Source organism: Cheilinus undulatus, linkage group 21 (assembly GCF_018320785.1).
Source record: "Cheilinus undulatus linkage group 21, ASM1832078v1, whole genome shotgun sequence".
Classification (NCBI taxonomy): Eukaryota; Metazoa; Chordata; class Actinopteri; order Labriformes; family Labridae; genus Cheilinus; species Cheilinus undulatus.
Genome location: NC_054885.1, coordinates 27,908,753 through 27,922,774, shown reverse-complemented (window position 1 = coordinate 27,922,774; position 14,022 = coordinate 27,908,753). Strand labels below are relative to the sequence as shown.

Genomic DNA, 14,022 nt, shown 5'->3' with positions numbered 1-14,022 from the left:
AGGGCATTTGTATCATTTTTTGTCTGTTTAATAACCAGTTAAAACTCCTCATTTGAGTTTTAAAATGCAGACTAGATATGGAGGATAAAAACAGTATTCACAGAAACAAGGCTAACAGACAGGGAAATACCCAGAGCTCAGACTCTGTATGGATCAATAATAATCACTTTTAAAATGTTTGATTCCAAAATACTACACATCAATGGTGAATAATGTGAGTGTAGTTTAAGAAATCAGTCAAAATATTCAATAAATAAAAGAGACAGCCTTTGTGATCCTAACTGCCCTGGAGCACTGACACATGAAGTAAATATAATTTCATTTCATGAAACCCTGCTCCTCTTGTGTGAGTTTTTTAGAATGAAGCACAGAGCGCTGCTGCCCCCAGAGGCCAAACAGAGTTAAAACAACCAAATTAGACAACCCCGCTCTTTCTGTCTGGTTATTTTCCTGTCAGTAAGATAAAAGATCAATACTGTTTTTGTTTTTATGTCCACATGGGAACAGGACATCAGGCTCTACTAAGCAGGGACTAAATCTAATTAAAGAACCTGTTAAATAATCAATCTAAACTCACCCTGACACATCCTTGCATGGAGGCTCTTTAAAATTTCAGACTGTTCTTTTATATGTAGTTGATGAGGGATGAACACTTTGGCCTTTTATCTCCACTCAGCCTGTGCGATTTAAAAGAGCAACTCTGCCTTTAACCAAACTGCTGACATTTGTTCCTGTTGTTCTTGTACACCTAACTCATCTCCTCTCATAACAGACTGGAAAGGATGAAGTGAGTGAGGATGACATATATTGCTCTAAGGAAAACCACAGCACCTCAGCCAGCCTGGTCCCATGATGCTCCCTGAATCCACATGTCAAGCTTAGTCTGACAACCCGGGAGATGAGGGAGCAAGAGGGCAGCACCTTAGGCAGAGCCAGGGGGGTTAACAGGACCTAAGCTCTGATTGATTTCTAAAAAGACCCAAATTTTAATGTTGGTTAAAATATTCTGCTTCTAAGAGTAATGATAGAGAACTACAAAAAGGAATAGATGTAGAAGAAAAAATTAACTCTGATTATAACAATATAATTCTATTCTTAAAGCTTAAATTACAAAATAAAACTCTTTCTACTTCTAAGACTTCATACCCTCTAAAGCAGTTGTTGTCAACTGGTTGAGTGATGGGACCCACTATCAACTCCTTAAGGAGAACTGCGACCCAAATTTTGGGGAATGTTTTGGTCAGTCAGATGTATTTAATAAAAAAGAGTAGAGCTTGGACCTACAACTGCACAAAAGGTGAAACCAAAAAATGAAATAGGACAAAATGTGCATGTTTTATAGAGTCTCATAGACAATTTGGTACTTTTTTCTCAAGGCACACAGCCCCATAACACTATGATCATATCACTTAGAATAAAAAGTACTTCACCAGCCTAAAAGATTCAGGGCTTTGGAGAAAACATCCAGGGCATTGTAAAGTTTTAGCCAAGGGAAGATGTAAAGAGTTCTTAAGTAGAATAAAGGAAAATGTGGATTCAGCAATGACGAAAACAGGTAGGTGGTAGAGATGATAATGATTATAATGAGTGAAACATAGGATAAACTTCTGAACAACATGTTTATGACTGTTTTATGTCATTTTTGGTATAAATTTTGCATTATATTTTCTATTTTGGTTAACAAGGCATGGTGTAAAACCACTCTAAGGCATCACGATAACAAAGCCTGATCTAAAAGCTACACTCGCCCCTCTGGACACCAAAAACGGTGAGAGATCCTCCCCTCTTGGTCAGCATCAAACCTGGGACACTGTGGAGAACTTTATAAAGGGGTCCTGGCACAACTCACACCGATGTTTGATATGCACCACATACGACACCGAGCAGACGAATATTCCACTCTGGTGAGTAAAAACAATATCAGACTTGGTGAAATTGTTTAGTTTAGGTTGCATCCAATGAGATTATTCATAAAAAGTGGGACCTATATTGCATTAACATTAATGAAAACCTAAAGAAGTGGTCAAATTCCTTCTTGAAAATTATTTAGAATAAATTAGTGAGGATGTGTTGAAGATTAAATGGCTCCATATCATGGTTAATCAATTGAAACTTCAAAATTAGGGCATATTACTGGGAAAATCTCAATTTTTCACTGCTGAACAAAAGTATTTATGCACAGAATGACCTTTTTATTGGCTTATTAGTGTTTTTATTGATCTTCAAATGTTATATCATCATTAATGAAGGTACTTTAATTTGAAATAGACTATAAAAATTGCAGAGATAATTAACCAGAATAGATTCTTAAGTGTTGTGAGAATCTGTTGAATAATATTAACCATCAAAAGCAGCTAGAGTTAGTTTAAAAGTCTAACAACATATTTGTGTTTATAGCTTCAATGTGCTGACACATTTCACCTTAGACACCTTTTCCAAACAATCTAGCTTTGAAAAGAATTGCAAGTAAAAAATAATTATGCATTTGGGTATTCATCAGCTAATCATACTGTCTAGAATGCAGATAAATATTCAGTTTTGTTGATTCCTTTTTCACCACCTGCCTGCAGAAAACCATGACTGATTAAATCTGCCGGCCTCAGGGACGAGTGTCTTGGCAAAGGGCTTCACTCCTCCGTCAGTGTGATTAGTCCCTGGGGAGCATGTGTGGCCTGAGGTAGAGCCAGCAGGTGTGGTGAGGTGAGAAACAGCATCCACTGAGGGAGCAGAGGGGAGAAAAGGTCCACCATTAAACCAGAATAGGTCCCTTGATGGCTGTACAAGGAACAATCACAGCCTCTGGCTCCAATCGTCCGTTCAGAGGAGGGGGGGTAGCTCAGGTGTAAAGACTCATACTTTCAAAGAGCTGTTGTGAATCAGCCTGAGTCAGAAGTGCTGGAAATAGTCCTTGACGCAAGAACAAAATGGGGTTCGAATGGCTCAAAAATCTTCCACTCAGATACTCTTGTTGAGGCAGAAACAGGACACAAAGCTCATGGCATAGGGCATCTGTAATGGTTTGTTTTATGTCTTATTTTATTTAATATTCTGACATTTAATTTAATCTTTTTATTTTCATCCTCTTTGGTCAGAATTTGCATTATAAGTAGCCAAATCAAAGAATCAACCTTTAGAGAGCTCATGAACATCCAAATATCTGTTCTTTCAAACATAATCATGCAAATACCTGCATGCAGAATGAAAACCATAAACCTTCTGATTTTAATCAAGCCTCCCTTTTATTCTCTTCTAAAAGGGTGGAGCATTTAGTAAAAGTCCCCAAGGTGAGTTAGACTTCCCAGCAAACATGGAGCTACAGTCCCGTAGGAGGGTACATACAGACACAATAACAAGAAAACAGCCTGAGGAGAAGCCTTGAAGATGTTTGCTACATGTTTTTGCTCTCCAGGCTTTCTGTTCGCTTTGCTCTGTGGTTAAAGTTTACCCCAGCTGAGAAAAAACATCTCAGCAGAAGGGTTCACAATGAACATTTTGACATCCCAGACTGCACCACTTCTTTTCAGAAAAACAAGACCTAACTTTAAAAAAAAAATGTTGATACAAGCTGTGTGGTCCAAGTCCAAGGACTATGAATGTCAAACACTGATCACTGTTTTTCTTACTCTTCCTCCTTCAGCTCTTCAGTTACAGAATCATGGAGAGAAATGCATCCACATTCAGCTCCACTTCTCTCCCAATGCCATCCCCCCTTAATGTCACAGCTGACATCAACGCCACCGTGAAGCCCTTCAGTGTGTTTGACGGCTGTGAGCTCCAGGTGGAGGGCATCCTCTTTGACCTGACCCTCCAAATCATTAACGTAATCGTTGGAATCCCTGCCAACATTCTTGTCATTGCAATCCTCATCCACAACCGCAAAGAGCCCTCCACCTCAGATATATTCCTGGGTTGCCTAGCTTTCATGGATGCCTATTTTGGTGCAATGACCCCTCTCAGCTTCCTTAACCTTTACCACCTACAAAGCAAGGACATGTGGTCCGCCCTGAAGTTCTCCTATGGTGTGAAAGACACCAGCGGCCCGTTGTTTCTCTCCTGTATCTGCTTGGATCGCTTCATCGCTGTGCTCTTTCCCATCCTGTTTGGGCAAATCAAACATATAAAGTACAGGTTGAGCCTATCCATTCTGGTCCTCTGCTTAACTTTCGCCTACTCAGCAGCCAAAGTTGTAGGAGGCCTCCCCAACTTTGAGAGGGTGTTCACCGGTGAGGTTCTAGCCACTTTTGCATGGATGGTGGCATGTAATGTGAGCATCCTGTGGGCCTTGAAGAAATCCCGTGGTGCAGGGAAGGATGACATGCACCCCATGAAGAAGAAAGCCTTCAAGATGGTTCTGTCTATCCTTTGTATCATTGTGTTTAACTACCTGCCACCTGTAGCCCTGTTTCCCTTTGAAGACTACTACTCCCCAGATATGTTTCGCTGCTATGTGCAACCTGTGGGCTTTGCTTTCCTAAACATTAGCAGCACCATCCAGCCACTAGTCTACCTGTCCCGTCTGGAGAAGCTGCCTTTCCTCCCAGACTCCTATGTGAAGAAGCTGTGCCCCTGTGTCTCTGCAGAAAACAATAAAACCCCACCTGCTCAAAACCAACAGGTTTAGCTTCAGGATAAATAAAATATTGAACCCTGGGCATGTTTCACCTAGTAAAGCTGGGAAATAAGGAACTGAATACTGTCAATAAAGTTTGACAGATGTTTTGTCTTGCCTTTCTCTTATTTTTTTAAAATATGAATGTTGGGTAAATTGCTTCAACAGAAAGCAACCTTGAAATATGCATCAAATGAGTCAGCCAGTGAAAAATCAATATTTTATTTTCTGTTTGCATTAATCCATCATGCTCTCTACAAATCAAACTAAATGAGGAGAATGCATTTAAATGTTCTTCATTGTAATGAAATCCTTCATTATATTTATTTGACTTTGGCGCCACCATGTGTACAGAGAGATGACCAAACCACACTACACAGCCGAATCCCTTTAAATACACACTAGGCCAATAAGCAGTACATTTTCTGTACCCAGTCAAATTTACACCATGATGAATTTGATAAAGTGCATGATAAAGTACAACTTCTCTCCTAGCCCTATCCAACATGATATGCTTATCACAATTAAAGACGCGCCAACGTAACAGTATCATTCGTTTGGACAAAAGTTACAGGCGTTTCAGCAGAATGAGAAAAGAATTCCTGCACCAAAATCCCAAGACCAAATTACAATGTGATAACTTAAAAGTGCTTTCAATAATACAGCATTTAGAAAGTTTGACAGACATGAAACTGGCAGGCAGAGCTCTGGCTTTATTACTTAACCATGTATAGGTTATCCATATCCATTGGCATTGTTTCAGTGAAAAAAGACTGCTTCAAATGTAAACCTCCTCTTCTTAAAATGGTATGAGCCTTTGTTGTATACAGACCCATTAAACCTTGGGCCAGTAGTGCTGGACTGTGTAAAGCCATGTCAGAACTCACACAAAAGTCAGGATGCAGGAAAATAAAGGAGTCATTCACAACTTCTTGTTTCTTCATCAGTCTGCCCTAGAAGCTGATCCGAGGCAGGCCACAGAGGCAATTGTAAACTAGAAGGCTAGCACTAATGCTACATATCCAGTGTGCATGTTGTATTTACATTTCATTGCTATGCTAAGCTAACTCATCCTTCGCAATATCTTATTGTATGCAGAAAAACGTGGTTTAAACATTTCAGCTGATTTTAACTCCCTAAGTGTGAGTGAAATGATCTCCAATACTGGAGTTATTTGACAGAGATGTTCAATCTGTGTTAGTACAACTCTGTAGAGAGTCAGTTAAACTCTGCCCACTGCCTTTTCAATCAGGTCAAGACAGTCTGGCTGCAGACTGTTCATTTCTGACAGCCGTTCTAACAGACATTTCATCGGAGACTCTGTATAGCTCAGAACAGAAACATGCATGCTAAAACTTTGAAAATAGAATAGAAAGAAAAACAGAAAAAAAATCTGTTTAGATTTAGGATAGAGGTGAGGACGCAAAGGTTAAAAGTCAAACACCTGACCTGCAAAACCTAATTACAAAACACTTGATAAAGCTGACTTTATCTTACAGGAGAAGAGCTCGTCCTCCATTAAAACATTCCAACACAGCCAGTGTAGCTTATGTAGGTTTGTTAGCTGTTAGCTTGTTAGATTACAGAGCTATATAAGCTATGTAGCAAACAGGTTATCTATGTAACAATGTTAGCTTTAGCTAAAGCTATTGAAGCTAAAGCAAGCCACCATTCCTAACTACTTTTAAAACAGGTCTAAACAAAACTGTATCCTGTATTACACTTCCGATCTTTTCTCTATTTTATCTAGGAATAATAAAAATACATTGTGTTGGCAAATTACAGGACTTTCTCCTAGACATACAGTGTCTCGGATGAACGGTCTGTGAGAGTGGCCATTACAAATGTATGGTCTGCAGCTAGAACCCTCTTGATCCGATGGGTGTTAAGGCAGAGTTTTCCCATCATGCCCCTATAGGCAGAGTCTTTAGACTTGTTTTACATGTGTTTATGCATGTTTATATGCTGGATTTTGCCTGTACAGTGATCACTGCTGAGACTCCTTTGCTTATGTCCTGGTAGATTGTGGTTGTTTTTTCTATGTTGGGTGCTTTTGCACCATAAGTGAAGTTATCCACTTTGTTAGTTGGCACCTACCAGTGGAAACTGGTGAAGTAGACTAATTTGTTTTCAATTATCCTTCATCAAGGGCACAGTCTGGCCAAGACTTTGATCATTTTTAAATTTGTGCAATAGGATACTTGTCAGTGCCATGGGTATTCAACATGAGATGGAAATCTCAGCAAAGTGTGACAATTGATTTGTAATGTTTGAAGAGTTGATGATAGAGACATTTTGAAAAATACATTGTGCCAAAACTACACTTTGACTTGCAATAAAATAATACCGTGGGTGTTGAAAATCAACACACACTAAGATAGTAAGAATATCAACATTTTCCAGAGTCAAAACCTGTGAGAATTATATTTACTTAGGGAATGTGTTGAATTGGGAATTATATTGAGACTATTAATTTTGCTGTGCAAAGACATGTAAGCGGTGTCAAACATTTTCTTCACAATAACAATGCAATAAAGCTTGTTTTTCTGTGGCATCAAAATAAGCAGCATGACCAACAATATAGTATGTGCCTTGATCTTAAAGCTCAAGTGAAGGACTTCGGTTTGCATCTTTTTCAGTGCCTCCAACGGACAAGGTAATTCCTCTTTTCTTTTTGCTGATTTTGTCCTATACGTGCAAAAATACTGTATTACAAAATAAAAGTCCAATCCAGCTTTCTTTTAATGGTCATGTGTTTCACCCATTTGTAAAAAGACTGTCTTGAGGTCAATCACTTTATCTGGCACCTTACAGCAGCATTTACAGGCATTTAAAAATACTGCATATAAATGATCAATCTGCCTCCTAATGGCCATTATTGCTTTTACAGGCCATAAAGAGGAATCTATTTTCTTTTAATTGTGTTTAAAAACCAGTTAGAAATTCTTCACGTAAGCTTGAAGATTACAGCAAACCAGTCGGTAATTTTTTTGCATGGAAACAGTTCTCAGATCCTGCTTTCTCAATAATTAATAAATAATTAATCTACTTACTGGCGCAACATTGTGATAAGTACCTTTTCTGGCATTATTTTCAGTGGGTGACTACTTTGTGTGTAAAAATATGGAAGCAAAGGTTCAGTAAATGTTGCTGTAAATTCATAAATGAGTGTGTCATCAGCAGAGTCGGAAAAAGCTACTGTCCCTTTGTTGTAATCCAGCTGCACCTTGACTTGTTTGGGCAGTACTGTAATTGTCAGAGGAGTCGGAGGAGAAGTCATCGCCCTGAACCCCCCATCCCGGAAACACAAAGTCCAGAAGCCATTCTCGGGCCGAGCAGAGACCTCTGTGTTCCTCAGTACAGACACAGAGGCCACGCCCAGGAGCCAGTCCTGATTACTTCCTGTTTCCACAACCCAGTGATGACTTCCTGAACCTAGTGTGGCCGTGCCTACCACCTCGGCGCTGATGTGGAAGCGCTCTGGGTTGTCAGGGCAACAGTTGGCCTGCTTTGAGTAGTGGAGGGAAGTTAGGTCGTCAGACAGGATGAGGCAGGGGTGTGCTGTGTTTGGATCCAAAGTCACCGGGGCTAAAAGACAGGAAATAAGCCATATAGAAAGACTGATTATGAAACTGGGTTTGGTTTGAATAAATCTGCCTCTTTTTCCCTTGAATGTGAAGAAAATTCAAACAATGTATACTCACTGTACTCTATTTGGTCCAGCATTTTCTCCCAGACTCTGTACTTGAGGTTGCCAACATGCTTGGTCATGTCAATCAGTATCCCAGACATGCTGTCTGAGCCAAGTGCTACACTTTTCCCTCTGTGATAACAACAGAAACCTCTCACTGAAATGTCATATCATCAGAATACACAATGTAGCTGCATCGCTTTGCTCACATACCTTTCCTGGGTGTCTTTGAAATTCTGGAAGAAAGATACATTTACAGTCATGATGGGTCATTTAAGGCAACAATGATTGAAAATCTGACCTGTTACACACCTTCAACAAGACCATATCATCCTCTTTCAGCTGCTCCTGTATGAATGAGATGATCTCTGTGAGGTTTAACACCTCCGCTGACAATTCTTTAAATTTATCCTTCAATCCTGCAATTTTTTCTTCTTCTTCTTTTTTCACAGCTGCTATTCTGGCTGACTCCTCTTCATAAAGGACTTGATGGAGCTCCTCGAACTGGCTCTTGATTAATCTCTGTGTTTCCAGTGTCTGGTTCTAAGGATTAAAATCGTATTTAAATTTAGCACAAAAAGAAAGGAAATTTGTATTTGGTAGATTATTCCTTTGTTGTAACAGTGTTTCTGGTAAAAAAATCTTATACTGTTGGAAAGCCTGTTTATTTAATTTTTAAAAAAGGTCCACATTTGTAAGGAACATGCATTTGTGGGATGAGCAGCAGAGCTGAGTATGCAGCTTGCACCCATGAAAAATTTGCCAAATCTTCTCTGCCAATGCCAAACAGCTGATTTTGCCATTGACTCTTGTTTGGTGTTGTTTGGTAGGATTGGAGTCTGAAGAAACAACACATATTAGTAATGTGCCAATACATTCATTCAACTAACATGAGCCTCAGTAGCGTGTGGAAGAACCATACACAGCCACAACAGTCTGGCACCTCCTCCTCATGCTGGTCGCCAGCCTGGCCACACACTACTCTGGAATGGCATCCCATCCGCAAGTCAGCCAATGTGGTTGTCCTGGTCACTCTGGCACGCCCACGCAGATCCCACAGTGTTCAAAGGGGTTGAGGTCAGGACTGCTGGCAGGCCAGTCATCCTCTCCACTCCCAAATTCTGGAGGTAGTCTCCTGCTCTGCATTGGCAGAGAAAATATGGCTAAATTTCATGGGCACACCCCGCATTTCTCCGCTCTGCTGCTCATCTTGCAAATGCATGCTCCTCACAAATGTGGCACCATTCAAAACAGTTTAAGATTTATTGGTAAGAAGCATTGTTACAACAAAGAAATAATCTACCAAACACAAATTTCCTTACGTTTTTTATTTGAGCTAATTTTCTATTTTTATTATTGTTAAATAAAAGCCAACTTTTGTTGTTGTCACACAGGTTACCTTGATGTACTTGAATGTGTCTGTAGATGTTTTGTGGATTCGTTTGAGACTGTCAAGTTTTTCTTGCAAACTCTTGAGGGATAAAGATAGTTCATCCTGTAAATAAAAGAAGGCCTCAGTCAGGCTCAATAGAATAATGTTGCGACATTAGGAGCACTTTAATTTTTTAAGGGCATTGCTTAAAGGTAACAATCAGGACTGACTCGTAGGGCCACATTCTACCATTAGGTGTTACCTTGAATACTTTATGGTGACCAAAAAATCAGAGTCAGCTCATAAAGCTGATGTTGCAATGTAGGGCAGCAAAATAATAATATGTTAATTTTCTTACCTTACAGTCCTGTGCTGCCTCCTCTATAGGCGAACAGTCGTGGGTCTTGTGCAATTTTGAGGAGTGACACACCACACAGATGGGCTGTTTGTCAACCAGACAGAAGAGTTTTAACTTCTCCCCATGTTGACTACAGCTTGTCTTGTCTTCCACCACCACCGAGCTCTGCCTCCTGACCTCCAGAAGAGCCTCGCACACATTCTTCAGAGCTAAATTAGAAGGGGCGCTGGACTTGGTAGCTCTTTTTCTGCACACTGGACACTCACGTAAGCCAGTGTCCCAGCAGCGCTTTAGACAGCTCCTACAGAAGCTGTGGCTGCATGCCAGCAAAACAGGGTCTGTGAAGATGTCACAGCATATAGGGCATGTAAGATCCTCCTCTGGGAGTGACATTCTTTTCATATAGTACAATAAAGTAAATCCACAGTTTAAAACAGCATAAATCCTCAGGTTTTAAGCCCCAAATGAATCCTCAGTCAACAACATCATCCCCGGTTAGACTCGTCCTCTGAAAGCTTCTGAGCACACTGACTGCTTTCTATTGTTCTTCATGTGAAGTAGCAAATGCTCTTCTTAGTTTTCCTGCATGACTTCTGTGGGAGTAACTTAAATCATGCAGCCGGGTGAAACAACACTGTATGTAGCAGTGCTGGGAAACAGGAAATAGAACCCCATTGGCCAGCTGTTAGAAAGCTAAAAAAAACTGGTTGGTGGCTTTCTGCATGCTTGGAATGTCATCAGTCAGGATACGAATCAGTGTTTCAGAAACATCCATGTTAATGGATGCACATTGTTGAACATCTTAGTAATTCACAGTATAACCTCATCATATATTTACACTGAATATGGTGAATGTAGCACCATAACTTAGTACTCTTGTGTTTCTATCTTAACTTGCTAAACCAGCTCAGAGCTGATAGAATGCATTTACATTCATGCTATTCTACCTAACCAGCCTACAACATTTTGAAGAAGACAGTTGCAGTTATGATAAAATGGGATGTGATAAACTGGTAGTAGTGTTTCCCTTACGCGAGTCATTTACAGAACAATGGGGCTTTGTATTGATGACCCAAGTTATAAAATACTAAATTTAGGCTGCAGGTCAATGCTGCCTCACACAGGCTATATTTTTCTTCACAAAAAGAATCCAGCATGTAAAATAGGTGTCGGACAAAAATAGATTTAACGCAGCAAACATCTACTCCCAGCTCTATTTTTTGTGAGTTTGAAGAGTCTGTTTCTGCACATGTGGAGGCGGGTTAAAAATCCAAGTGACAAGTTTTAAGAGTTGGATGTGTCCTGGATTCTGAAAATAAAAACCCAGCTATGAAGAGTTTTAAATTTTAGGGCTGAGGGAGGAATACTCAGAATTTAACTTAGACTTTCTGTCAGTGAAACAGTTTGTTGTTACAGCTCACAACAAGTAATATAAACTAAATGCACCTTTAGGAACAGGAAGATAGGCTCACAGCTAAATTTGTATCAACACTGTGGCTTTCAGCATTAATGTAATTATCGCAATTAATTAAGGTCAAGTGTAGTGTTTTTCCAATGGCACTTACCACATGATTTATTGTCTCTTTTAGCACACTTTGGATAACCCGCCTCTCCTCAGTTGCTTTTTTCCTTGGGCAAGGTGAGAAGCTTATAACACTGAATGTGGTTCAAGATTGGCTTGGCACTATAACACAGCTGTAGCCCATTTCCTGGACACGTCTGTGTGTAATGGCTCTTAATAAGTCTGATGAAGAGAAGTAGAGCTCGAAACGTCACTACTTTGGTGCAATAAAATCTGGATTTTTGTAGTCCTGTAGTGTGCAGGATGTTTTTCTGTTCATTCTTTGTCTCTTTATAGGCTAAGCACCTGCCCTACTAGTTTAGATGTGCGTGTAAGACCTTTCTCTCCCTCTTAACATGCGACTCCAGCCTCAGTCCACTTCTTGTGAAGTTCTCCTAAGTTCTTGCAGTAGGTTGTGCTCATCCCTGTTGCTTGTGCTCCTTTTTTTCACCACACCCGTCTCTTCCAGTCAACTTTCAGGGGATACACTTTGATACAGCACTCTAAGAGCAGCCTGCCCTATCAGACATGACCTTTTGTGGCTTACCCCTATGTGGAGGGTGATGATGACTGTCGTCTGGACATTTGTTGAGTCAGCAGTCTTCCCCTGACACGCCAGATGGATGTGTGAAACACATCCATCTGGAAAACCTTCGATACACAGCAGTTGGGAAAGGGAAGAGCCTTTGAAAAGAACTTGGAGGGTGATTGGATGAACATTCTGTCTGTCTTATCTTTATGGGCCAATCAGAGCAACAAAACACGTGACGTAGCTGCTAATGAGGTATGTGTGCAAAGCTACCGAGGAATAAACTCCTTATAGAACTGCATAACGCAAACCATGGTGACTATAGACATTAGGGGTGCACCAATCGATTGGCCAAAACCAGTATTGGTGCCGATTTCCTTAATTTTAGGAGATCGGTGATCGGCCGATCCTTGTAAATAAGATCGGTGAATAAGATCGGTTTCATATGCCTCTACCTACCAAAATGTGAAAAATGAAAGACTAAGGGAACTGATATAATTTAGTAGTTTGGACAGCAATGCTTTAAACTTCTCATTTATATTTGAGAGAACTACCTCATGTGCAGTTGAAACAACAAGTTTGTATTGTTTCACAGGTATTGTTCAATGTTATTCAATAAAATAAGATTGGAACATTGAAGGTGTATGCTGTCGGTTATAAAAAAAATCGGTATCGGCCAAAATCAGAATCGGCAGGTCAGGCTTTTTAAAGATCGGTGATCGGCCAGAAAATTGCAATCGGTGCACCCCTAATAGACATGTAAGTATATGACTTTTATTGTTTTTGAAAAGAAAAAAACTCAATGCTGTTATGTGTTCTACTTTTAATGAAGAAATGTCAAGTTCTGATAAAACTGGCACTTTAGCAGCATCCACGCTAATGTCTCCTACTATAACGGCACCAGCCTGTTCTTGCTGTTTGCCAACGTCACTACTCTGCCACGCCTGAAAACACTGCCCCTTGCTGCTGGTTGCTCCTGTCACTTTCTAACCAGGCCCAAACGGTTCAAACGGGTGTGAAAGATCTATCAAGAATGTATGGGCATTTAACTTTCTGGAGTAAATCACAGGAAAAAATTCAATTTAACATGTTATTCTAATTTTTTTAAGATGCACTTCAATTTTTAAAGGAGGTAGTTAGGCCAACCAAGGCATAGCTAGGAATTTTAGGCCCCCCAGAAAGAATATTACACCGCATCATTTTTTACAAATATATATGCATTTTAATGCATTTTCGAAGCATATTTTTACCATTTGTGAGCAATATTTTTAATTGGTTAAACTGAATTTACCTGCGTTATTTTGCAACGCTTGACAATACCATTTGAACATTTTTAAGGGAGGAGCAGAGACCCCCCATTTTTTTTTTTTTTTTATCCTATTTGGTACAAGTTTCAGTCTGTTGACCGATTCCTTTTATCGCTTTTGATTCAATAATGACACTAGTTACTAAAAAAAAAAAAAAAAAAAAAGATAAAAACACACTTTTCATTGCAGGTTTCTCAAGGGCCCCTCCCTACTGTGGGTAACCCCCCCCCCCCCGTGCTACGCCCCCTGAGGCCAACTGCTCTAGGATTCCTTATAATGTAGAATATAGCCTATCATCTTAAGTATCCAAGCCCTTAATAGCTTTTAGCCTCGTGCATGCAGGCCATGATTGTTTGATACTGTGTATCTGACCTGAGAACTCTGAGATCCCTATGAGCAACACTGTAAAAACTGCAAACCACGACCTTGATACCATATGTGCAGGCCTCAAACACTAGTGGGCCTGTCTCCGTGAGTAAATGTGGATCCTCAGTGAATGGGTGTGCTAGGGCTGGGTGTGTGGGTGCACCCAGTCCGTGAGAATAATGAGAATCGTATCGACAAGTGATTTGGCTCCTCCTCGCGCCCTATCCGC

The 14,022-nt window shown here is 40.1% G+C and overlaps 2 protein-coding genes across 2 annotated transcripts; one reads left to right on the top strand and one right to left on the bottom strand.

Annotated features, from left to right (window-relative positions):
- The first annotated feature begins 3,655 nt into the window (after window positions 1–3,655).
- Window positions 3,656–4,621, top strand: LOC121529607 (G-protein coupled receptor 183-like). The gene has a single exon (XM_041817548.1). It carries the CDS (start codon window positions 3,656–3,658, stop codon window positions 4,619–4,621), a length of 966 nt encoding a protein of 321 aa, XP_041673482.1.
- Window positions 4,622–4,849: 228 nt separating this feature from the next.
- LOC121529248 (zinc-binding protein A33) lies at window positions 4,850–10,604 on the bottom strand. The gene is made up of 6 exons (XM_041817023.1): window positions 10,031–10,604; window positions 9,700–9,795; window positions 8,613–8,843; window positions 8,514–8,536; window positions 8,314–8,432; window positions 4,850–8,197 (listed from the first exon to the last, which is right to left on the bottom strand). The coding sequence occupies exons 1-6, from the start codon at window positions 10,430–10,432 to the stop codon at window positions 7,659–7,661; spliced, it is 1,410 nt and encodes a 469-aa protein (XP_041672957.1). The 5' UTR covers window positions 10,433–10,604; the 3' UTR covers window positions 4,850–7,658.
- Between the last annotated feature and the right edge of the window lie 3,418 nt (window positions 10,605–14,022).